This window comes from Anser cygnoides, chromosome 2 (genome assembly GCF_040182565.1).
Source record: "Anser cygnoides isolate HZ-2024a breed goose chromosome 2, Taihu_goose_T2T_genome, whole genome shotgun sequence".
NCBI classification, from domain to species: domain Eukaryota; kingdom Metazoa; phylum Chordata; class Aves; order Anseriformes; family Anatidae; genus Anser; species Anser cygnoides.
The window spans coordinates 111,805,691-111,831,994 of record NC_089874.1 but is presented as its reverse complement, the minus strand read 5'-3'; the positions used below and the strand labels follow the sequence as shown (position 1 = coordinate 111,831,994).

The 26,304-nt window shown below is 43.9% G+C and overlaps 2 protein-coding genes and 1 long non-coding RNA gene across 6 annotated transcripts in view; 2 read left to right on the top strand and 1 right to left on the bottom strand.

Moving 5' to 3' along the window:
• The first annotated feature begins 437 nt into the window (after window positions 1–437).
• On the top strand, window positions 438–6,869 carry LOC106034948 (myosin regulatory light chain 2, smooth muscle minor isoform). Of its 2 annotated transcripts, none has more exons than XM_048058077.2 (4): window positions 438–592; window positions 4,780–4,977; window positions 5,218–5,379; window positions 6,381–6,869. In XM_048058077.2, the coding sequence occupies exons 1-4, from the start codon at window positions 454–456 to the stop codon at window positions 6,551–6,553; spliced, it is 672 nt and encodes a 223-aa protein (XP_047914034.2). In that variant the 5' UTR covers window positions 438–453; the 3' UTR covers window positions 6,554–6,869. The 2 variants fall into 2 exon arrangements, with proteins under 2 accessions (XP_047914034.2, XP_047914035.2); XM_048058078.2 differs by lacking the exon at window positions 438–592 and adding an exon at window positions 3,055–3,199.
• LOC106034949 (uncharacterized) overlaps window positions 3,199–26,304 on the bottom strand; it is a 59,159-nt gene continuing 36,053 nt past the window's right edge. The window contains exon 5 of one of the 3 annotated variants that reach the window (XR_010829625.1): window positions 3,199–3,443. This is a non-coding gene — a long non-coding RNA (uncharacterized lncRNA). Of the gene's footprint in view, window positions 3,444–9,175; window positions 9,689–26,304 lie in introns of those variants that run through there. The other 2 variants (XR_010829623.1, XR_010829624.1) reach the window with 2 other exon arrangements.
• Window positions 17,810–24,475, top strand: LOC106034947 (myosin regulatory light chain 2, smooth muscle minor isoform). The gene is made up of 4 exons (XM_066992813.1): window positions 17,810–17,939; window positions 19,189–19,387; window positions 19,600–19,761; window positions 23,536–24,475. The coding sequence occupies exons 2-4, from the start codon at window positions 19,204–19,206 to the stop codon at window positions 23,706–23,708; spliced, it is 519 nt and encodes a 172-aa protein (XP_066848914.1). The 5' UTR covers window positions 17,810–17,939; window positions 19,189–19,203; the 3' UTR covers window positions 23,709–24,475.

Below are 26,304 nucleotides of genomic sequence, written 5' to 3'. Positions count from 1 at the left end.
TGAAGTAGACTGAAGTGCCCCTAAGCTTCCTGGGGCCGTATTTATTCGCTTAAGCACCACCCGGCGCTCCGGCCGCCATCTTTCTCAGGGAGGCACCGCCCGGGGCCGGGCCCGCCCTGACCGTTGGGCGCGGCGGGGGGCGTGGCCTGGAGGGCTGACGCGCCGCGCCCCGCCCCTCGCGCAGGAAACTCCCGCCGTTGCCTTACAAGGGCAGGCGCTGCCTGGAATGCGGGGAGCGCTCCGGGCTGCACCAAAGCCGAGCCCAGCGGGGGGGGAGCGGGCTGAGAAAGGGCGCGTGGCGCTCACAGCACCACTGATAAGGGCAGGGGGACGCCGAGAGGAAGAGTGAGCGCTCGGTTACCGCCAGCGTTCTGTCAGCGGGGCTCGGGCCGCGGCGCGTCCCGTCAGAAGCGATGAGCCGCGTGGCCTTCCTCCCCCGGGCTCTCCGCGGGGATGGTCTCGCCCACGCTTCCCTTCCCGTGCGCTGGTTGGGCGGCGGCCGCGCGCTGCCCGGAAGTGCTGGTGCTGCCGCCGTTGGTGCCGTTGGTCCCTCTCCGTGTCCGTGTCGCCGCCGGGGCTCCGCCGACGCCCGGTCAGTGGGGGGGGGAGGGTAGGGCCGGGGGCCCGGCGGTACGCGTCGTTGGGTCAGAAACTGGCTGGATAGCCGGGCCCAAAGAGTCGTGGTGAATGGAGTTGAATCCAGTTGGAGGCCGGTCACTAGTGGAGTCCCCCAGGGCTCAGTGCTGGGGCCGGTTCTCTTTAATATCTTTATCAATGATCTGGATGAGGGGATCGAGAGCACCCTCAGTAAGTTTGCAGATGACACCAAGCTAAGTGCGTGTGTCGATCTGCTCGAGGGCAGGAAGGCTCTGCAGGAGGATCTGGATAGGCTGGACCGATGGGCTGAGGCCAACTGTATGAGGTTCAACAAGGCCAGGTGCCGGGTCCTGCACCTGGGGCACAACAACCCCAAGCAGAGCTACAGGCTGGGAGATGAGTGGCTGGAAAGCTGCCTGGCGGAGAAGGACCTGGGAGTATTGGTTGATAGTCGGCTGAATATGAGCCAGCAGTGTGCTCAGGTGGCCAAAAAGGCCAACAGCATCCTGGCTTGTGTCAGGAAAGCTAGCAGGACCAGGGAGGTGATCGTCCCCCTGTACTCGGCTCTGGTGAGGCCGCACCTCGAGTACTGTGTTCAGTTTTGGGCCCCTCGCTACAAGAAGGACATGGAGGTGGTCGAGCGAGTCCAGAGAAGGGCGACGAGGCTGGTGAGGGGTCTGGAGAACAAGTCTTATGAGGAGCGGCTGAGGGAGCTGGGCTTGTTCAGCCTGGAGAAGAGGAGGCTCAGGGGAGACCTTATCGCACTCTACAGTTACCTTAAAGGAGGCTGTAGAGAGGTGGGGCTGGTCTGTTCTCCTACGTGCCTGGTGACAGGACGAGGGGGAATGGGCTAAAGTTGCGCCAGGGGAGGTTTGGGTTGGATATTAGGAAGAACTGTACCGAAAGGGTTGTTAGGCATTGGAGTGGGCTGCCCAGGGAGGTGGTTGAGTCACCATCCCTGGAGGTCTTTAAAAGACATTTAGATGTAGCCCTTAGTGATATGGTTTAGTGGAGGACTTGTTAGTGTTAGGTCAGAGGTTGGACTCAGTGATCTTGGAGGTCTCTTCCAACCTAGATGATTCTGTGTGTGCGGGGAGGTGGCCACACATGTCAGTGTAGCGGCGGCAGCGTTAGATCCAGCCTGGGATTCAGTGGGGAGGTGTTGTGGGACTTAAGGTGTACCGTCAGCCTTACAGGAGAAGTTCCTGAACCATTTCCGGAATAAGGCCCCGACCTTTCTGTGCATCATAGTGTTAGGTGGAAACCAAGCCTCTCTGTCAGGACTTGTGCCATCCATTGTGATTGCTTATCTACTGATACTCTTCTATGTTCAGCCTGAACTTCATGTATTTCAATTCCAATAGCATGATTTTTTTAAAAAAATTATCTATCTGGTGGATATCTCGGATGAAATCCTTTTGTCTCCAAAATTAGTGAGTCCTGTACTTGACTCAAGTGAAGCTAGTTCTTGCTCACTGCTGTATGCACCAGAATAACTTATGTATAAACACTTGGAACTTTTATCTATCACAAATTGGTCTCTTAGGCTGGGTGGATTGGTGTGCTTGTTTTTTTTGTTTTCTGAGCATGTTCCGATTTATCACCCTCATTCTGATGGAGTTCTCCAGAGTGCTGCTCTACCTCAGGCATAGCTGCACCGAGCTTGTGCCGAAAGGCGGTCTTGTGAAATGCTCCTCTCTATCCATGCTGACGCTCCAGAGGTCTGAGCGCAGCAGTCGTGCCTTCTGTGCTCTGTATGGCTGCTTCCCAAAGCTGGTTTAGAGAAATTTTAGAAAGCAGCCATGCAAGCATTGCTACTGTTCCGTTTGCATTTTTTGTCTCTTGTAGCGTGATACTCTGATGTGGCAATCTCTTGAACAGAGGTAAAAACAATTGGTTCTCTTCCCACCATGCATAACTGCAGTCAGCAGCAGTCTGCTTCTGTTACCTTCTGGGTTAGGTTGGAACTGTGCGTGAGGGAACTGGAGGTAGCAGCACCCGGGCCTCGTGGGATCACTGTCCTGTGCTGCATCCAAAGGAAACTTTTTTTGGTTTACTTTGAATAGCCAGTATCCTTCAGTCTATGAGCTATTTCAGTGAACAATTATTAGCGGGTATTATTTGACCCTATTTTGTGCAGTGGAGCTTTTAATCAGCAATTCGGGGTTGAACAGGTTTCTACTGAGGTAAGAGAAAGACTGAAGTCACGCGCAGCTCCAGACTGCAGCCTGAAAGCCAACTCCCGTTTTGTCGGCTGCCTTCATGGCTTTCTGGATGTCAGGAGTTCAGGTTTGTTTGCTGAAGTGTTGTTGGAGGCCAGAGGTTTCAGATAGCTTGTGGTCAGTGAATGTAATGACGAGAACTTCAGCGTTGCCGAATGATGCAGAGTTGCATTTCGGAGGCTATTTTTAGTTCAGGACCCAATGGTTCGTTTTATACGTCAGAAGAACGTTGTATATGAACAGGAGATATAAAAGCGTGGAATTAGCAGAGGAGATCAGTAACGCTGCTTGTAGGCGTGAGGAGAAGGACGCAACTATGGAATATCCTTTCATGATCCAGATGCTTGGTACAGCGTGCCACGTATCTGACACAAAGCAAGGTAAAATGCCTTTCCTTTAATTAAAAACAAAAAGAAGAAAGGTAACTGCTTTTTGCCTGTGCATTAGGTTGGTCATCTACGGGAGCAGCTCTGCTTATTTTACTTTCTTTAAGGATGAATCCAAGTTGGTGACTGCAGTCTCGATTTTCAGGAGCCTTACAGAAAATACAGTAACTTGCAAGCAAACTGTTGAGAAGCCATTACGCCTGTGACTCTAATTAGCGTTGCATTTTTGATGAGATAACTGAAAAAAAGGAAGTAAGAAAATCAATTCTTGGTTAATAACTCTCAATTTCAGAATGTTGGCTTTCTTGTGACAATAAGTGACGCTTAAAGTCCTCCTCTTTCAGGATGTTTATTGCAAGTGCTTAAGGTAAAACCCAAAACCAAGGATAGAAGTAATTTGTTTTGGGTAACACTTGGTTTGGGCGTGCGAAAGGATTATAGCAGCATGGATGATTTGCATTACATAAAACTAAGGCCTAGATGTGTACGGGACTTATAGAAACAGTGGTAAACAAGTCCTACCATATGCTGAGGTCTTTGCGTTTGCATGTCAGTGCACCAGATTTTCATATTTGTACCATTGGCAATAGTCAAATGCTAAATCTGTTTTCCCAGCTCAACAGAAGCCACTAACTTGAAAGTCTCACTTATACCCAGATTATATTAATGTTACCACGTGAACTACCACTTGTTAGCTTCTGTTTGACAGCTCAAGGGAAACAATGAAATTCATATACACCTGCTATGTAAAGAGTCTATGAAAACAGTAGTTCTACAATCTGAAGATTGTTTCTTTCAAGTTAACAACTTCTAAGAACACACTTCTATGACTTTAATTCATTTACAAAAAAAGTGTGTGCTGGCATTTGCATATGTATTCTGTTAATAGTTCAGCAGTGTAAGAGAATAGCAATGTAGTGCTTTTGGCCCAAGAGTCGGTTTCCACTTTCCAACATGCAATCCCCTAGTTGACTTGGAAAGAACTCCAGTAGGACTAGTTTGGCTGATCTCTCGTCTCCCAGCACCCCAACCCAGCACTGTTCAAAAACCTTCACAAAAACCCGAGGCTTCCGTTAGGGTCGGCTCACTGAACCGCAGCTACTTCAGCATTGTTATTCAGAGTCTAAAATATGTATTTTTTGCCTCCCAAATGTTATCAAGCAGTAAGCTAAAGTTCATTTAACAGCTAAATACTATACAGCTTGGCAGACCATATCCTTCTACACGCCAGTGCCTCCTGATCTGCTAAACAGATTATTGTCTTAATTTGTGGAAGAGGCAGTTGGGGTTCTGAATCAGAAATACAAGCACTGGGTGAGCTTCAGTTCAGGAACTGTGATTTGTTTTGTTTTTATAATGTAGCATGCTGTTGACCTTCAGCACTATCTCTCTGAATCATGGAGGAGATTACGCTTAGTACCCAGCTAAGTCTGGATAAAAGAAAACAGCATGAGACAGTAAAGTAACTCTGTATGTTGTGTTTGACTATAACGTGGAATTTAATATTCTTTTATCTATCTCTCCCGCTAAGTACTTGTGATGTCTAAATTTTGGGTATGTTTCTGTTTTCGTAGAGCCAACAGCCAACATGTCTAGCAAAAGGGCAAAGACGAAGACCACCAAGAAGCGCCCTCAGCGCGCCACTTCCAATGTATTTGCGATGTTTGATCAGTCGCAGATTCAGGAATTCAAGGAGGCCTTCAACATGATTGATCAGAACAGGGATGGCTTCATTGACAAGGAGGACCTGCATGACATGCTTGCCTCCCTTGGTAATGTTGGGGCAGGGGATGAATTTTGCCACTTATACATGGGAGACTTACTAGCTCGACAGATAAATAACAAAACATTTGCTAACTCATTGCACTGGGCTCTAGGATCTGTTACCATGACTCCCAACTGTTAATAAATGCGGTGAAATTATATTAACAAACTTAATTTACAAAGTGTCATTTTTCATCTGTCTGATATTTTACTGAAGTTTTTCTAAGGTATGTTTATGGTCACCGTAGGAAAGAATCCCACGGACGAATACCTAGATGCCATGATGAATGAGGCCCCGGGACCCATAAATTTCACGATGTTCCTCACAATGTTTGGTGAGAAGTTAAACGGCACCGATCCAGAAGATGTAATCAGGAATGCTTTTGCTTGCTTTGACGAGGAAGCAACAGGTATGTGGGTAAAATAACAGTGTATGTGTATTGCTCTTACTTATTTTTGTAACCATAAATACTTCTATTCATGGACATTGTGATGAATTTGAACTCTGAAAATTCTGATTTCTGCAAGCCAGAAATTACGGTGTATTTCCTCAGCAGCTGAAAATAGCTTCTTTTAAACAATGGAAAACTTAATCCCAAACTTCTAGTTCTTCATTTGTTTTTCACGGCAGGAGAAGAGAAGATATTGACTGGGAGCCATGCCCTTATTTTTTTTTTCCTAACGTTAAATTCAGCATAGGGGCAACTTATATAAGGGGAATCCTCCTTGTTTACAAAGCTGGTGTGCTTTTATGAAGAACTCTTTTGTTAGCAACTTGTTCAGCTACACTTGAAAGGGAAGAAAACTTATACAAGAAAAAGCTGGTAATTAGATTGCTGATAGAAGAAAGGAATTACAGGTTATCTAAGGCTGTTTAATAAAACAATGGTAAAAATGTTTTCTTTCCAACCAGTCTGGTAAATGTGAGTTTTGCCAATGATTTAAGATGAATTTCAAGTCTTTAAAATATTTCAGACTTTCCAGTGCTTCATGCAGATGTTGAGCATTGATAGTAAAGTTCCATTTTAAGTGATTTTTTTCATTAGGAATATTCAAGACAAATGGATCCCTTTTGTATAAAATACACAGTTGTTAAAAGGCTCTCGGTGCTACTGGGAGTTCAGTCCTATTATGAAGGAAGATAGCATATGGACACTGACAAACTTCTTACAAAGGCAGGTCATACAGTGACCTTTACTTGAAGTAGCGAGACCATGCAAATTAACTAAGAAGCTTGACTTGATTGATTGCTTGTAATTATTTGTATGTTACGGTAATAGGCTTTTTCATGTGCCAAAAAAAAAAGATTAGCTCTTTTTTATTAAAACAAAGAATTAAAGCAAAATTATTATCCAGCAGTTAGCAGACAAATGTAAAAGGTTTTTTCTTGTTCCCTTACAACACACTGTAGGGTTTATTCAAGAGGACTACCTGCGAGAGCTGCTGACGACAATGGGAGACAGGTTCACAGACGAGGAGGTAGATGAGCTCTACAGAGAGGCACCGATCGACAAGAAGGGGAATTTCAACTACATTGAGTTCACACGCATCCTTAAACATGGAGCAAAAGACAAGGATGACTGAGCAAATCTTTGGATACCTGCAGATTATTTCTACTTCACACTTACGTTTGTTTTTGAGGGTAGAAGTTGTTGCATGCATTTAGCTTTACAGCTTTTGCCTTTCTTTATGTATTTATCTATTCCAGGCCATTTAGGCACATCTGCACCTGTGTAATCAGACTGGAAGTGGGGAACATATTGAGGAAAAGCATATGGGGACAAAGATCAGTGGACTTTAAAGTCCATGAAAATAATCTCAATGTTTCTGGTTTAGCTGGATTTTTACACTTTTTGTAACAAATGCCATTTTGAAATAAAGTTTGCTATATAGATTAAAATATCTCATTCTTTTGTGGAGAGGGGAATTTCTATTATGCATTTACAAAGGCGGGTCTTAATTGTATTTTATTTGCAGTTGCAAATCAAGCTCAAACTCATGATGTATTGTTCTCTGTTGCATAGTTATGAAATGCTCCTAGCAGTACATGCTGGTGTCTTTAAAAATGGAGCTGTGTAAATCTGTTATATCAGTTTTTCCAAGTGGAATATGACTGGCATAAGTAGTTAGCCCAAGAAATCTTCAGGGAAGACTTAGAATTGCCTAATTGCCAGCAGGGAGCATTTATGATTCTTGCCTAGAGGCAGATATCTTGCTTAGTTTTTATTTCCTTTTTCTATTGATAGTTTTTCAGCAATATTTTTGTCAATGTTTGTGTTCCCAAGTTTGCATTCCTGTTTTTTTTTCTACTGGCAATAAGTGGGAATTAGGCATATTTTTTCCTTCTGTTGAAGGAAGCTCATGCAAAGGCACCTATGGGGTGAAAGTGTCTGTGCTGGCAATAGCAATACTTGTCCAGAGCAATAGCAATACTTGTCCAGAAAACGTCCATAAATTTTGTTCTGCAGCTTAATGGCATTTGCATGGGAGAATAACAGCAAAAAAGTTCTGAGAATTAACTTGGTAAACCCTATGTGTGGTAAAACCACTCTCACTACTCAAATGATGTTTTATTCATCTACCTGATATTGATGAAATGGCTTTTACACAAACAAGATTCATTCATACAAAAACAGCTGTGTTGATCCTGGTCTCTTGAATACCAAGAGAAAGTTCCTACTCAGTTCTCAGAATAATTACATCCTTCCATATGTCTCCTGCTCTTAGCTCATACAAGCTAAAAAAGCATAAGAGGAATCCATCTTGCCTACATATTTATCCATCCAAGAGATGACCTGTTAACCAGAAACCATGCCCTGAGCTATTCCATGTGAGACCCAAAAGAATAGGAATCTTACTTTAGCTAAAGCGTGTGAGAAGATTGGGCCAACATGAAGTGCCCCAGGATGCAAATACTCTACAAAAAAAAGAGTAGTGTTTGTCTAACTTCCTGTGTAGAGTCACGAAAGACTTGGTTTCTTTAAAGCTTTATAAATCAGTTGATTTTACACACAATAAGCATACTTTGTTCATTCCTTCGTGGTTTCTTTTACTTCTGGGTTTAATTAAAGTTGGTTTTCAACCATTACTTTCCTATTTTTGTTTTGTCTCAATTTTTCTTCCTTTTTTTCCCTCCTACTCAGAGTGTGGTCTTCAGTGTAGTACTTCAGACTGCCCCACCTGTTCCTATTCTCAAAAGGTTGCTTTTAAACTCTCTCTATGCTCTTCAGTATGGTTACTATCGTAGTCTTTCCCTGGAATACCTGACAGATGAGTTTAAGAAGGCAGTTCATGTCAAAATTCTCACCTACAACACCCTTGTCACAGAACTGTTGAGATTTAGGAAACATGAAATTGTTGAAATGTCACTATGTGCCATTAAGTTGAGGAGCAGTTACACTCTTACTTCTTTACTGTTCTTGTAGCGTTTCTGCAATTCAATATTGTGTGTGAACATGCAAGCAGCCTGCATTAAGGATAAATGTTAAGTCTTTTTTTCTTTGAACAGCTAAATGGACTAAGACTGGGAGGTTAAGATTTTAACCTGTTACAAACACTGGGCCTCTGAACTATTCTCTTCATGATGATTAGTAAATCATCTCAATAAATTTTAGGTGCTGGTATGTTACACTGAATAACCAGCAGATAAACCATCTGGATTTTCCATGCTGGAAATAAGTTTAGAATTAGTGATTATTAAATTGTAAATCACGCTAAAGAGAATCTGGTATCCTTCTCGAGAGGAAGTTTATTTCAAAATCTTCTGTGCTACTGCCCTTAATTTTTCAAGAGCCAGCTGAAATGGGGAACGTAGCTGTTCTGTTCCTTGTTGCTGTGTGTGGACCTTGTGCTGTTGGCCACTTCTGCTGATTAGGGGCTGGTCATGGGGAACTGCATTAAGTGTAAGGATACCCATAAAGGAAGATACGTTACTGAGGAAGAATTTCCAAGGATGTTCAAATAATGCTGACCTTCCATGGCCAGGTTTCCCTGTTACCCATATTGTAATATAGGAGACTAGTCAACTTGCCCATGGGGATGTTGATTTATCCTTATTTATCCTTAACCACTGGATTTATCCTTAAGGATTTATCCTTAACCACTGGAAGGTCAATAACAAGCCCTGCCAAGAGACCATATAAGAGCATCAGATGCATTTTGTAGCTAGGAATGTTCAGACAGCTGAGGTTGCGTGCCGAGGGCTGGAGGGATGTGTCATCAATAATCCACTTCCAAAAATAAAAATAACTTTGGTCATTGAAGCAGTTTAAGATTCTGATGACTTAAACTTAGCATTTTGCAGTCAAATTTTTGGAATCAATCTGTTCTCCCTTGGGGTTCATGTGTAATGGGTCTTCAAACTGTGCTAGAGTAGGCTTATGATGAAAGACTATTTTCACAGGCTGATGCACACATTTAATAGCCTTAAATCTGCAGTGATATATAACACCCCGCAAAGCACCGCTGAAAAGCAGTGATTTATTCTACGCGACCCATTTACCCTGTTCTAAGGCTACATCCACAAGGGTCAAACTGAAGCCAAAGCCTGACTGCAGCTGCATGAGAAAAATCCAGAGAGGAATCTGTCTGCGTGAAGTGCTGCCAGTGTATACTTGCCTTTTTTTTTTTTTTCCTTTCCCCTCTGTTGCTGGTGATACTCGTTAAACGCAGAGATTTGACCACTCAGGATATGCTTGTTTCTGTTCTTTCAATCTGCATCTAAGCAAATAAAACATTCTCACACACTGATCGCATAACAAGCGTTTCACAAAATGGAGTCAGCTGAATACACTGGCTTAGCAACTAACTGATGTCACAGAGGTGGTGTACACAGACGTGGAAGTACGGATCTGTTTCGCTACTGATCTAAGAACTATCTTTAGATTGCATGCTCGTTTCTAAGATCACCAGTGTACGTTAAGGAATGAAATGGGCCCCATCCTGGAACAGGACATCAGGGCCTTAGTATTCTGCTTAGTATTTGTTCTGAAAGATGGAAAATATTTTGAATCTTGTCAAATGTTTCTCATGTCCATGGCTTTTTCTTGTTGGTAATGATACTAATATATTACCTGATACATTCCTGGGGAGTTTCAGCTAGCAATGAATAGCTCTTACTCCACTGAAGGCATTCAGACAATGGAAGTCCAAATAACAGGTGAGTAACAATGAAAATAGAGGCAGAGATGTTTTGGACAGCAGCAGTTAATCTGCCATTGGTATTGTCTGTGTACCCGTGCTCCTATTTTGGTCTGCTCCTTTCATTTTTCAAACACTGCTGTCGCTTTTAGATATCCTTCTAGTTCACGGAGAAATGATTCATTATGACAGCAGCAATCTCTGTGAACTCAGAAACAGGATTACAAATGCCAGGAACAACGCAGACAAAAAGAGAAATCGGTAAATGCAGCTTGCAAATAAGTTATTACAAAACGTCGAAGAGGAATACTGGAAAACAACTCCATGCAGCTCATAGCTGTTGACTCAGAGATCGCTGTTTTCCTAAACCTTTGATATATTACATTAGGAAACTTGTTGTGAAGACTAAAAGTGGCAGCACACGGCTGAGCTTCCTGTTTTCTCCCTCCAGTTCGTGGGCCTGTACGTGGCGTTCCCTGGGACCGCTCGTTTCCTGCAGGAGTGAACTCGGTTGCTGAGGGCAGACAAAGCACGCAGGCTGCTGGGGTACCACATCCTTTGGCAATACTCGCACTAGACCTTTTAAAAAAATAATTAGCATTACAAATTTTGGCAATACAGAAATGATTATTGCCAAGGGAAGTTTTCAGGCCAAAATATGTAATGTTCCCTAGAAAACAGATTGTGCATAATAGGTGTTGCATCACAGGGCTTAAGGGGTCATGCGGTCTGAATTAATGTCATTCAAACTTTGAGCCCAGGTCAGGCTTAAAGGGTTATCGTAAATGGGATTGCATCAGGCTGGCGGACAGTCATTAGTGGCGTTCTGCAGGGCTCCGTTTTGGGGCCAGTTCTCTTTAATGTTCTCATAAATGACTTGGATGCCGGATTCAAATGTACGCTAAGGTTGCAGATGACACCAAACTAGGAGGAGCCACTGGCTCCCTGAAGGGTAGAGGGGCCTTGCAGAAAGATCTTGACAAATTAGGGTGCATCGCCAACTGTGTGAAATCTTAACAAGAGCAAGTGCCAGATTCTGCACCTGGGATGGGGCAACCCTGGCTGTATTATTCAAAATATATGCTATATATGCAAAAACCTGGCTGGGGGACAAGAGGCTGGAGAGCAGCACTGCAGGAAGGGATCTGGGGATTTTGGTTGATGACAAGTTGAACACGAGTCACCAGCGTGCCCTGGCACACCGTGGGCCACATCTGGGATGCATCAGGCACAGCATTGTTAGCTGGTTGAGGAAAGGGATTGTCCCGCTCTGCTCTGCGCTGGTGCGGCCTCACCTCAAGTACTGTGTGCAGTTTTGGGTGCCACAGTATAAGAAGGACATAAAACTATTAGAGAGTGTTCAAAGGAGGGCTACAAAGATGGCGAAAGGTCTGGAGGACAAGACGTATGAGGAGCAGCTGAGGTCCCTTGGTTTGCTCAGCCCAGAGCAGAGCAGGCTGAGGGGAGGCCTCATGGCGGCCTGCAGCTCCCTCACGAGGGGAGCGGAGGGGCAGGTGCTGAGCTCTGCTCTCTGGGGACAGCGACAGGACCCGAGGGAACGGCATGGGGCTGGGACAGGGGAGGGTCAGGCTGGGGGTTAGGGAAAGGTTCTGCACCCAGAGGGTGGTCGGGCACTGGGACAGGCTCCCCAGGGCAGGGGTCACGGCACTGAGCCTGTAGGAGAGTTTAAGAAGCGTTTGGACAACGCTCTCAGACATGTGGTCTGATTTTTGGGTGGTCCTGTGTGGAGCCAGGAGTTGGACTCAGTGATCCTTGTGGGTCCCTTCCAGATCAGGATATTCTGTGATTCTAGTAACTCTAACAGAAGATGTTTACATGTTCTTTGGAAGCACATGATTAACAGGAGAACAGGAAATCAAAATGCCTCCTGGAAAATCCCAACAGCTTGCTCATGCAGCTTCCTTTACCATACAGTGGTGATTTATTCCCTTTGTAAACCAGTCTTGTCCTTTGACAAAGCTTGAAAGGCAGTTAAAAACAGTACAGAATTAGACAGGTAGAGTCAAACTTGAATATGTGCACCTACAGAAGCAGACGGTGCATGACAGCACCATTCACTTTAGCATTCTTGTCAGCTGTCACTGCTCAATTTTGCAAGGCTTATTTCATCTTTAACCTGTAATTTCCTCACTTTGACTATTTTAAGGTATCAGTGAGCAAAACCTCTCTAAATAAAATCAAAGAATCACAGAATCACAGAATATCCCGAGTTGGAAGGGACCCACAAAATGATAATGTCCAACTCCTGGCTCCACACAGGGCTACCCAAAAATTCAGACCATATGTCTAAGAGCACAGTCCAAATGCTTCTTAAACTCCGACAGGCTTGGTGCCGTGACTACGTCCCTGGGGAGCCTGTTCCAGTGTGTGACAACCCTCTGGGTGAAGAACCTCTTCCTGACATCCAGCCTGAACCTCCCCTGTCACAGCTTGACTCCATTCCGTCAGGTCCTATCGCTGGTCACCAGAGAGAACAGATCAGTACAATCTAAATATTGAAATACTTTTTTGGTAGTTTAGTTATCTTTTGTTTTGCTTATGAGTGTTGTCTGTATATCTCCTTGGGAGTTGAAAGGCAGCATTTCACAATAATTTACAGCCTTTGTCTAACATAGTCAATTGACTGGGTGTTAAATAAGGACTGCAAGCGCTGCCTTAGTACTTGCTAAAATAGAGCTGGCATCAGATGCGAGTAACTTGAGCGTTGACTTAGGATTGTATCTAACAGGCACTGACATTTTTTTCCCTCTGTCAAATTCCTCTTCCTTAGCTGTGAGCTAATAATTTCTAAAGCGACACGTTTTATACTGTTGACATCCTACCAGCCCGCAAGAAGCATGTTGGTTTTGAAATTGGTTCACCAGCCAACAAACCTTTTGTAAGCATCAGCTAATAAGAAAGCTGATAACAGCTTACTTTGTGTGCCAAACACCTGACTAAATACGCTCCTTCCTGTTTTCTGGATATGTTTTAAAATACTGTTTTAGGCCTTTGGCCAAGCATTGAACAGATTTCATTTTCTTCCTTATTTGTACAAGCACACTGTCAAAGAGATACACGCTAATTCAGCATGTGCTGTGGACTCTGGCTTAGCAGAATTAATTACATGTGTTTGAAAAACTGGAGGGCTCAGTCTCTTCTGACTAAAAATACCTTAAAATTTGTTTATTTTTGCATTTTATTTATAAACATTGAAGAATCATGGTGTCTGGCAATACTTCTGTTTAAAACTAGTGTGAAAAGGAGGTATGAGGGAACACAAAGGTTTGGCTACAACTATCACAACTTGCCAGCTGGAATTAAAAACAAGTGATGGGCATCCAGCAGAAGCAGGGAAGTAGCAGTAGTGTGACCTCTTTATCACAGAGAATAGGTAGCAGGAATCAGTAGCCCGAGATGTACATTTCAACTGTGTGTGTGCATGTGCGTGTTGCTTATATATAAAGGACTTTGGACTTGGGAATGTAAGACTGGCAAGGAGCACCTTTTCTGCTGACTCCAGTCCCTGCACATTCCATCAGCCAGTTTCAGTCCCCACTCATACAGTGATCAAGCTGCAGACTTTTTTTGTTTGTTTGTTTTTTTGTTTTTTCCCTGTTTTACAACACTTCAAAAAGACTGACTGTATTTTATTTATGTTCCACTACATTTCTCTGCTTTGTCCCTAGCCTTGGAATATCATTGTCATACGATGCTCTAGAGAGCTTATATTCTCCTCAGCTGGGCACAATGGAAGTTACCAGAAAGTCAAAACAGAGCTATTTGTCACTTACATGATAGAGAAACAACACTTCTTCTGTAGGCTACGGCATATTCTCTGAAAGCCTTTATTTTGTATGCACCAGAATCTGCACTGAGGCAGGGATCACCTGGGAAAGCAGTTACTTATCATTTTTATTCATGAGGCCTTTGAAAACAGTGAATATCCAGAAACTTGGCTGGAAGTCTTCCTCTGAGGCTCCCCGAGAGATCCAAGCAAAGATACGCATTCAGAATCCCTTCTTGGGTTTAAAACTTCTCACGTCTTCCCTTTGGATCACAGCACTGGGGCTATTTTTGGAGAAATTCTGAACAATTCCAGCTCCCAAGCATCACAAGAATTACTGTCACTCTGACTGATACAGCACTGCACTTAGGATAGCTTTACAGAAACAACAGATAACAGCTGGAATAAGGGAAAGGATAGAAAAGCAGAGGGATGAGCCAATATACTAGGTGAAGGAACTGACAGTCAACATGCTTTTGCTAAATGACTGTTTTGACCTAAAACCACCATAGATCAAAAGTTGGACATGTATAATTTTCATTGTGCTGTCAATACCTAATCTTTGTAATTAGCATTTGCAATTTTTGTTGAACAGTGATACTATGCTCAGAAAAATCTCTTAATTTGCAAAACCATCCATCCAACTTTCACATATTTTTAATCCTCATTTTAATGTGAAAATCACAAATAAAAAAAATATATATAATCCAAGGAGCCAGTGCATCCCAGTGGTGTTCCTCTTAGAGACACAAGAAGCAGAGAGAGGGGACAGTTGCTAGGTTTCCCTTTCCCCGCTTTAAGGGCCAATTCTTACTTGCCAAAAAAATCGATCTGAGACTTTGACAATCTCGCTTAACCTCAGCTTCGTGGTTCTCACCTTCTTCGGAGGCATCAAGGCCTGAATGTCGAGCAGAACTCCAGCCTGAGCAATCCTGACAAGATCCTCGCTGTTACGTATGACCAAATGCAGATGCTGGGCACGATCCTGGTACTCCTTCTGGCCCTGCAGCGAGCAAGTGGTCCGCCAGCACTGCCACCTGCCTCTGCAGAGCAGGCAGGGCACACACGGCCAGGGGAACAGTGGCTCTTCAAAGGAGGGCCAAGACTTTGCTCCCTGCTCTCCACATCCAGCTTGTGCAGCTCTTGACAGCTAGGGATGAACGGACTAGGCAGGCTTTTACTGTGAGGCAGCACAGCTGTTCCTCTTGCATTCCGTAGATTTATGAAAAAACATCAAATAACCCAGATCGACCCTGCTTCATTGAGCAACCAAGTTAATCACAAATATTCAGAGAGTCATTGCAACTCTGCAGCGGTGAGGAAATGGAGAGAATTAAATGAAAGCGGGGAAAAAGTTTACTGTAAATTGCTTGCTGTCTGTGACAGCCTTAGAACTTAAGACTGAAATAGTTAATTTTGAAGGTTTTTACACTGTCTAATGAAAGTAAGTCTAAGAAAACTTTTCAACACCACCAAAGTAATAAAATATTTCAGTTGGAGAGGATGGGAAAATTTTACACATTTTGCTTAAAGGCTTGTTTTCTCAAACATGTCTGGCAAATGAGAAAGAAGGTGGGTGTAATGAAGGAAAAGGAGTTAGAAGAAAATGTAAAGAGTTAAGAACTCAGCACTAAAAGAAAAGCTCATGTTTTCAGAAAGGGTAAATTAATTCCTGTTCTGTATGGTTTCTCCAGGAAATTACGTGGTACTGAGAAATAAACAAGCCTTTGGCAGACATTCCTGGATGCAGTAGCGTAAGCATTTTTCTCCAGCCCACAGGGCAAAGGCTGTATAAAAGTAAAGCTCGTCACTAGATGGCCCCACTGCTTGGTGCAGTACCGAGAGCTAAATTGGCATCCTTTCACCACCCGGCCTGAGCAGGCCCCGGCCCAAATATCCTTCCCGTGAGCCACGAAGGACAAACTGTGTGCAGAGCAGCCGTAGAAATGCTTCACTGCCACTGCAGCGCCAGGATGTGAGGACTCTGGACGTGGTGGTGGAGGAACCACTTAGCAGCAGAGCTACCCCTTGCAAGTACGGGCTTCCCGGAGCACGCTTTCTGTAGGATTTGCCCAGACTGCTCTTCTGGAAGAGCCCGACAGCCACTGTCAAGACCAGGCCTGCTGTCCCATCAGATAATCATCTGCCAGCACAGCTCCCTGTGCAACCTGGGAGCATGATCAGAGCACAGAGGAGCTGCATACTCAAGAGACTTCGCTGTACCCTCAGAAACAGGCTGTATGGCAGCAGGAAGGGAGGTTACAGCCGCTCATGCTCCTCCAGCACCAGCCAGGCATACACAGTCACTGTACTGCTCACAGGAACCGTCGTCCTGCCAGCATCCTCTCCAGAGGGAGCTTTAAACAGCACGGAGCCCTGCTCACCCGAGGGATCATCACAGCAGATCTCAAGATCTGTACCACCAGCTAATGCAGACACACAAAAAAAGACCTTTTTTATAAGAGGCACAATGTATGTCCCTTTTCTCCCCCCTTAAATTTCTTAAGCTGTATCATGAATGTATGTATCACGAATCAAGTAAGATAGAACCATTTGTAAAAGGATTATATAGATTTACATCACACAGAAAATGGTCTGCATTTAAGAAGTGGTTCTTGCTTCATTGTGATACAGTAAATTGGAGAACGAAAGCTTTGAGAGAGCGAGAAGCAGACAATTTCATCACTAAACTGATCTCATGCTGAGGAAGTAAAGTTACCCTATCTGTGCTCACATATTTGAAAGTTAAACACTGGGAACAACACACAGCTTGACAGGTTTCATGTAACACCTTTTTAATAGAACAAAAAGTACAATACAGAGTAGTATGTGTGCAACGCTGGTTCAATTTAAAGTAACTGATGGAGGGATTTTAGATTAAGACATGAAATAACTATTTTCATAATTAAATTTCAACACACAAGTCGGTTGTTCGAGATTATCACCGAGTATTTTAATGACTCTATTATTGTCTAGGTGTCCCTGCCACTCTTCCGCCCACTCACACCGTGCATATAATTCTTACGAAACCGTGTGCCGTATGCAGTAAGCACAGGGATTTTTCCCCAGGTACTGGGGATTTTTCACCAGTACTTTTCCCAGGACCACGCTCCTGTTTCATCAAAGTTCAGCAACTTTTTTCCACTGCATTTTCAGGCAGGTTTGACGAAGTGACATTAAAATTCTTCAGGGGAGTAGCCTTAGAAGCTCATTAGGCTGACTTCTCAGAGCCCAGAAGAGCTACTGCTCTTCTGTTTTAGGGTGGGAAGGGGAAGGGAAGTTGGGCCTTTTAGCAATTAACGCGTCCCCCTTCAACTCTGGAACCACAGCTTCCAGAGGATGTATTAACTTCAGTATGTGCAGTGCCTACACTTCTGTAAAGGTCTGTACTGAAACATCTGTAAGTGTAATCGGTGATTTTGGCAGAATTCTGATCTTTTTTTTTTCTTCCCTTTTCTTATTTAGTTACTAAGTTACCATAAATATGCTGTATACCAGCGAAACTGGTGACAGGTAGTAAAGGGGATGAAAGAACGGCAAGCTGACAGCGCAGCCCTCCGAACTGGCAATACTTCAGATCCTTTTATGAACTAAACAACATTTTTCTGAAGCCTGAGGTCGCTCCGCCGGAGGGGCCGCAGCCACCTCCCGGCGTGGCGAACCCGAGGGGGGCTCCGCAGCCGGGGCGGCGCTGAGATGGCGGCCGGCCAGCGGCTCCCCCCCTGCCTCCAGCAATGGTCCCGCCGCCGGGCACCCGCTGAGGGGCGGCGGCGCTGCCCCCGGGCTGCACCAACTCTCCCGGAGGGGGGGGGGGGGGGGAGAGAGCGGTTGCGGGGCCGCCCCGCGGAGCCTCCGCCGCGGGGGCCGCCGTCACGGAGGGCAGGCGGCGGCGGGGAGGGCGCGGAGCGGGGCCGCCGCCTGCCTCTGCGGGGGCCGCCCGGCGGCTGCCCGGCCCGCTGCCCGCCCCCGGCGGGGCGGTGGTTTGTCCAGGAAGCGCCGCCGCCGGTTCCTCCGCCGCCCCGATCCGCTGCGGCAGCCGCTGGGGTGAGGCCGTTGGGCGCCGGGGGGGGGTCCCCGGGGGGGCGTTGGGCGCCGGGGGGCGGCTGCGGGGCGGCGGCCGTTGGGGGGCGGCTGCCGCTGAGGGGAGGCGGCGGGGGGCGGCGGCCGCCGGGGGGCTGCTGGCTGCGGCCGGGCTGCCTCCGGGGGGCAAATAACGCGCATATATGCGCCTTATTTCTCTTCGAGGGGCCCTGGGTGCGGCTTTAGGCGCCGTGCGCTGTCCCCGGGCGGGTTTCTGTGCGGCCGGCTGGCTGCTGGCGGCTTCCCGAGGCGTGGCGCAGCGCCCCGCGTCGCCGTCAGCCCCCTGCCGGCCCCCGCTCGCTCTGAAGGATAAAGGCGTCCTCCCCCGTTTCCCTCTGTCTTAAAGCTGCTCTGCTCCCCGGCAGAAGCCATAGCAACAGGTAAATGACGGCAGGAACGATGAAGTGACCGAAGGGTGACATTGCCCTGCCTCTCAGCCTGCCACAGGTGAAGACACCCTGTGCTAGGGAGACGAGCAAAAGCCCTGAGGTGTTTTTTTTTCCCCTTTTGCTTAAGCGAGTAGGCAGCAGAGACTAGCTTTCAGGTAGGCCGAACCTGTAGCATGGTTCAGGTGAAATTAAATGGATAGAAGTAAATTGAGGTCAGACGGCAGCTACTGGTATCAGCAGAAAACCAGCTTGCACGGTTCTCCTAATGTCAGGGTTTTGTTTTTTTAAATAAGGGAATGCAAGGCAGAGATAGAGACCCATTGTCATACAAAACAGCGGCTACTGTTTTATAAGTGCGTATACTGCCAAGAATAGGCACATCAGGGTTTGTTCAGGTGAACTGAGCTCTGTTTCTCTTCCCCTTACTCTAATATTGCACACACACTGTATCCGTACAAAGTTACTTCACAAGCTTAGCAACAGCTCTCAGAACCTCACTTTCCTCCTTTAAACGTGAGACCAAAGTTCCATTCTTGCAGATGCACGTTTTAAGAAGGAAACCAAGACGAAAACAGCTTCTCTTAACAGTGAAAATTAAGTGCAATTTACATCTTTAGTCACTTTTCTTAGTTAATAGTCTGACTGATATTTGTATTTCCTGCTTCTATTTTGCACTTCCTGGTTAGGGAAATAGGCTCTGATGAGAGGAAATGTAAGGGTGTTAGAGGTGTATTCTGTTTCTGAACATTAACGTTAAAGCTTTAAGCTTAGTGCATTTTTTTTATGCCCTGACTCTGACCTTATTCTATTTACTTCTCTCCTAGTATCCAACAGCCAACATGTCTAGCAAAAAAGCAAAGACGAAGACCACCAAGAAGCGCCCTCAGCGCGCCACTTCCAATGTATTTGCGATGTTTGATCAGTCGCAGATACAGGAATTCAAGGAGGCCTTCAACATGATTGATCAGAACAGGGATGGCTTCATTGACAAGGAGGACCTGCATGACATGCTTGCCTCCCTTGGTAATGTCCCTTTTCTCTTTACAATTGTCAAGCAAATTTATTATAATTAAAACAGTGCATTTGGGATAGCTTATAAGTGTCTCACTTTATATTGCACTACTCATATGACTTTTGTTGGGTTTTAAGTGTCTCAGTTTATATTGTACTATTCAGATGATTTTTGTTGTGTTCTGTCTGAAAGCTAAAACAAATCTGAATGTTTTTCTTTGTAGGAAAGAATCCAACGGACGAATACCTAGATGCCATGATGAATGAGGCTCCGGGACCCATAAACTTCACGATGTTCCTCACGATGTTTGGTGAGAAGTTAAACGGCACCGATCCAGAAGATGTAATCAGGAATGCTTTTGCTTGCTTTGACGAAGAAGCAACAGGTATGTGGGTGACAGTCAGCTGCTTTGGGGTATTGTATTTTTATGTTGTTTATTTGGATTTCTAATTAGTAGGCTGACTTTTGCACCTTTGTAAATGAAGTATTCCACAGTAATCCTAGATGGCATGATCTGCCACGTATGAGAATTTGACTCAGTAATAAGTGAGAGTGAAAGCTGTCTGGCTGCTCTGGCTGCACACTGAGAACTAGTAGTAACATTCTTCTGTGGGGCTCTGAAGAAGAGTGTTTTAATTAGGCAGCGTGCATGTTCCTCAAAGTACAAAATACGACGCATTTGCTCAAAGAAGGTAAGAAATTCAAATCAGTAAGCTGTGATTTTTCTATGGCACTTAAAAGGGAGTAGATGTGAAATCTGTATTACAGATGAGTTTGTCCTCTCCCTGCAGTAGACACATCTGAATCTTTGATGTGTTTAATACTTGAAGACAGATTGTCCAGAGTACATAAACTCTTTCTTCTGACCCCTTGTCTTGCCTAGTGTGTGTTAGGCTTTGATGACAAATACCGTGTGTCACGCCATCACGCCCAGCTCAGTCCTTTTAAAGGCACAGCAAGGGCTGTAGCCGTGGTGATCTGCTGAGATAAACAGGGTGGGGCCAGAAGGCAGAAATGACATTGAATTGACTTGCGTAGCAAGGAAGTGGGAGGGAAAAAAATGCAGAGCTCAGTTTTACTTTATCAAACCTTCAAGGCTGTGTCTGCAATCATGAAGTTAGAGTTTGGGCTTTTATTTATTTACTAATGTAGGCTGAGGTTCTGGAGAACTGCGTAGCGACCAGGGATGGATCCTTAGGGCATTCTGTGCAGTCACGGAGTACCAGGGCTGCCGTGCTAGTGCGTGCAGAAATCATGCAGTCACATCTAGAGTGCTGGCTACACCTGTAACTTTTCTCACAGCTGCCTACCGAAATATTTCAATCTAATCCGTGGATGTGTGCTCTAGATTCTTTCAAAGGATATATTATTCCGTTTTAAACAGCTGTTTTCTGTCTGTGTATTTTTAGCACCTTTTGCCTTTTCAAAGCGCATCCCCTTCCTGCTGGGATGTAGGTAAACAGGCTTTCTGTTGGTAAGGCCTTTTCAAATGTTAATTGACTTCCTCCCTCTCAAGGGAAATCTCTTTACCATCTCCTAGAGAAGGAAGTTTTGTTAGTAGGTTAATTATTTTCTCTCCACAGGTAGTCTGACTCAACGTGCTACAGGGTTTTTTTGTGTGCACGAAAACAAGAGCCTGTGAATTAGGATATAAAGAAAATGATTGTGCTACACGTTCTTTTAAACAGTGACCTTCTGTGTCTATGTAAATAATAAGTTACTAGTTCAGGCCCCCATGTACTGATAAGATCGATTTTTATCGTCTTTAAACTCTCCACGATAAATGTTTTAGTTTAGTCCTAGGATATCTTGAAGATAATGATTCCACAGTACGTTTTACGTCTTGTGCCATCCTCAAATTTTAACCAGGAAACATGCTAGATATTTACGCTGTTTTATTGATTTTGAATGATAATAATCAAAACGCACTTTTAAAAATGAAGCGTAAGGTAGAACCCGTGTTGTCTTTGCCTGTTACTCATTTTATACTCAGATTTGAAGTTTCTTTTTATTTTTCCTTCTTTTCACTTAATAATCTCCATGTGTCTGTGTTACGGACCTGATTTTCTACTCGACATTAGTGTAGTTCTTTTGAAGGAGAATAATCCAAATCAGATCTTCTTGATGAGGATAAAGCAGTTGTACTTGTTTTTACTTACTTTTCCTATATTGTCCATCTAGTTGGGTATATTACTTCAGCATTACTGTCACATAAACTAGTAGTACTATGAAATCAGTATAAAAGCTTATATCTGTCTTCTAAATTGGTGTAACTTTTGTCTGCTGTTTGATCCTGCACTGTCATCTGTTTCGTGCTGCCTGCCAAAGGCTGCGTCTTAAATTTTGCTTCCTTAATTTATTACTCCCTGTCTACGTTGAAATTGTGTGTGAGATTGGTTTAGGGATAGTGGGTAGACTTTATGCTTTATAATCTGTGCTGCTAAAACTTTTAGTGTGTGCCTAGTCTGGCAACCCAGGTCGGTGCTTAAACACCTACCCACTCAGACAAAAGCGATTAAGTCCTCGAGGCTAAACTTGTACCACGAAAGGCCTTGCATTCTTTGAATACTAATCCTTATGTCATCTCTCATCACTATTTGGCCTCTGTAGCACTACAGAAGGAAAAAGCCTAATGTATTTAGTTTGTTTTGTCTGTGTCATGTCCTGTCGTGTCACCCCCTCCCCCCTTTACTCACACCTGCAAAGAGAAGACTGCAAAATTTGACCCAATTAAGTAGGGCCTGGCTAATTGAACATTCCCCTCCTGATTTTAAATGATAACATTGCTGTTAGCCTTCTTCATTTGGAGTCATTAATCATGGACTTGTCTGCACTAGGATATGATGCTGTTTCAATTAGCATGTGTTGTAACATGTGTTTGTTGTGTTTTTTGGTGTTTTTTTCCCCCTTCCCTGCAGCACAGACCAACCCCAGGGTAATTTGTCATGCTCATTGACTGCCTTTTGGTTCCCTGATTTCCTTCTTGGTTTTCTCTCTAATGAACTCTGTTTGCTTAAGTTATACAGCTCTCTTTCCAAAGCAGAACTCTTTTTTTGTAAAAATCACATCCTAACTAATTCTACATCAGTCACTGTTGGTGTCTACTTATGATTTCCAGCTGTTCTGCCCAGTAAAAAAAATTCTTTTTGGACCATACTTCTACCTCCGTTCTGTTGCTGATATTTCTCCAACTCGAGTTCAATAACAGATTTCTTTCTCAAAGGAAGCAACTATTGTGCATGTAAAGGCATGATAGGTCTTACTTCAATGTTAAGCAGTTCCTGCATTCTCATGTCTGTGTCTATTTTGCACATTCCTTTTTTAATCTCTAAACTTTCCTGGAATTATTTGGCAGCTGGTGGTTCTGCCCACCTATTGAAATTGAATTAACAGAGCTTTCTTTGCAGTAATAAAATCATCAGCCGCTCATTTTTATATCTTTGATAGTTTCCTCTAAAATCTGCTAACATTTTATCATTAAAAAAAAAAAAAAAAACAGAACACCTCATTGTATATCCTACCTCTTTTGACTAGTTCTTCTGCCTCTACCTCTCCATGGTAAACATTCTTCCTCCTTCCTGAGTTAACTTGCTCTATCCTGTCTGCGAGACTGTTCTGTTAGAAACTCTTTCCCTGGATGCTTGCCAGCAGTTCACTGCATCCACATAAACCCTCCAGCAACGGCGCTGTGCAGCAGTGAAGAGCCAACCAGTGGTTATTTAGTCCCCACAGGAAACTCGTTTGTAGAGGATGCACAAATGTATCTAATTAAGTCAAGAAAAATAGAATTCAATCAAGAGAAGTGCTTATATAATGAAGGTTAGTAGTGACCATGTTCCTAGCTCAGGATCGTGTCTTTTGACTTTGAACTGCTGAAGATCAATATAAGGAAATAGATATTATTAGATCACAGCAGATCAGGCCTTCTAAAAAAAATGTTTGAAATGCATCAAAGTTCTCTCCCTCCCCTTCGCACTGAAAGAATTTCTTTACAATTCAATTAGGGAAGTACTTTGGGCTTTTGGTGTAAACGCACATCTTACATGTTGTACTAGGTAATTGCATGTCTGTTGGCGGGGCTGTACATTCATCCTGCTGCTTTTGAAGACTCGCTAAGAAACAACTTCCCTTTTGTGTTTCTCTTTACGTCACCCTGTAGGGTTTATTCAAGAGGACTACCTGCGAGAGCTGCTGACGACAATGGGAGACAGGTTCACAGACGAGGAGGTAGATGAGCTCTACAGAGAGGCACCAATCGACAAGAAGGGGAATTTCAACTACATTGAGTTCACACGCATCCTTAAACACGGAGCAAAAGACAAGGATGACTGAGCAAATCCCTGGATGCCTGCAGATAGCGCTTTTTTCCTCTTCCTCTGGATCTGCTTTTTTTCCTCTTTTCTTGTTGGGACCTTTTGCATACATTTTTAGTAGTTCAGCTTTTGCCTCTGCGTACTCTGGGGCTGCTCAGGCACACCTGCACCTTGGCAGTAAGACTGGAAATGGGCAGGGAGAAAGGAAAGCTTAGAGTGGCAGAGGCTTAGGAACAGAGATCGGTGATTTGGGAGGCACAAGTAAAAATGTCAGTGTTACTCATCCTCGCTAGATTTTTGCAGTTTATGATAATTTTTTTCAAATAAAACACTGCTATGTTAAGTATGTCATTAAACATTTTCATGCTAGAATTGGACTGTTTATCTAATCATATCTGTAAATATTTTTGCAGCTGTATACAGCCATGTTATCTATTTTTGCCTTAACAATGAGTCATAAGTCACTTAAGCATACTGATTTTGTACTTCAGTGACCGAGTACTTCAATTCTCAGTGACTGAGTACTTCACTTCCTACTGTGAGCATACATGATGAAGAAATTCCCATCCTTCAAATTTTAGTACATTGTAAATTAATGATGTTTGTCTTAGACTTGCACATTAACATGTTAAAATCCTATGGGTGTAATTGAGGAGGTTTTTTTACCATCTTAACTACTCCATTTCTTGACACTGAGTACAATATTAATACTGCTTTTTAACCTTACATGGTTAATTCTAGTGCTTTCTTTAAAATAATAATAATAATAAAAAAATCTGTGTCTGAGCCCAGTGTTTGAGTGATGCCTTTTACCAGATCTCAGCACTAACGATATAAAATTCACTGTATTTCATTGCAACCATTTTTTTCTTTCTTCCTATCTTTTCTGAAAACACAGAATGGGGCTGGAGGAAGAAGGAAGGTGTGCTGCCCCTATGCTGTTTGTTTTCTATCTGAAAATACATTATTCTTGCAATCCAAATGAAACTATATACAATATATTTTGAAAGCTTCTGCTGTCTGTATTGCTTTGGGTGTGTGAGGAGAAGGCATTCTTTTCTGTTCCATTTCTCATCATTATATCCTCTAGTTTGTGTGATATGGAACACGTGGCAGATCTGATAGAACACTCTTGAAGCATCTTCAGAATAGTTTGAATACCTGTGGTTCTATTTTTTTTTGTTGTTTTGTTTTGTTTTGTTTTTTTTGTGAAGAGAAATGGTGATCCGAGTTGCTTCCATCACTTGTAGGAATTACAGTGCTCCCCCTTAGGAATTCAGGTTACAAAATCCAGAACTGTCTTTTGGCTGGGAGTGTTTTGCTCTTTCTTGGTAGGCTGCTTTCGTAAACTGCATTTCAATAGAGGCCAATGACTGTGTTGGAGATACACAGTGCCTCATGAATAACCTACCAGCGCTCTTGAGAAGGGCGATGCCATAAAAGCCATTCACCTTTTTAGCTTATCCTGGGGAAGCTGTGAGTGTAAAAGGTTTGATGGAAATGCTGTTCCGCAGCACGTTTGATACATTAGGGTTTATTAAGGATATTTACTCGTCCAGTTCCAAACACAATTCCAACACAGTAAGTGCTGTTAGGAAATGTCTGCTGGCATTATAAAGCCATACCAAAGTGTGTTTATGTATGTATGTTCTTGCAGTAAACACTTCCTGAGCTAGTCAAAACTTTCAAACCAGCAGGAATTTTAAGTGGGATTAGATGGTATGGTGATTTAAATGATTGCTCTTTGCTAGCGCTCTTGGTTATGTTAAATGCTGGTACTCAGATCCATAACACAAGGAGAATGTTGTAGGAACCACCACTCAGTTGTTAAACTGTTTTTCTGTAGATAGTTTAAAAAGTAAGAATTGCCATGTCCTTGACACAGGTTTGGGTGTAAAGGGGCATTAAAATACCATTATATGGAACCTTTTTGTAGTAACTGTGTAAATTTGCAAATGGGTGGGTTTATTTTCATCTAAAACAATTTATTATCACTCTATCATCTTTCAGTCTCTCAACTGTGACCTGGAAGTAGCGTGGTGTTCGGCGTGTTACTGCATCAGGAAATGCGCTGACTGCGTTCTGCCTGGGACAAACCCTCCTTTTTGGTATTCATTGATTTGTATGGAGGTGGGAGCGCTGGGAGTCCTCCTCCTCTGTGGATGTGACAGAGGTATGCTCATTTTGCCAGATACTTTTTAATAGATCTTGCTGCCTGTCAGAAGCAGCTCTGATGCATCTCCTCTACCTTCGCAAAAGAACGGGACCTGTCCGGACACATAAAGCACCGCAGGACACTAACTGTAGGCCTACAGGGAAAAAAATACGGAGGACACCGAAAACAGAGGGGGGAAAAAGGGCTCAATACACCAGAGAAGATGTAAGAAGAAATCTAAAGGCTTCGATAATGTGTTCTCTTAGTTGCTTTTTTTTTTTTCTGAATATGTATATATATAAATATATTTGGAAGGGGCAGGTTACGTATGTATATTATACATGCTGGTGTACCCCAGCCCAGCAGCGGGGAGCAGCCCCCTTTGCCCCCGCGCCCCGGGGGTGCCGCCGGGATCCCCGGGTTGCTCCTCCCGGACTCGGGGCCCTCGGCAGGTGGCAGT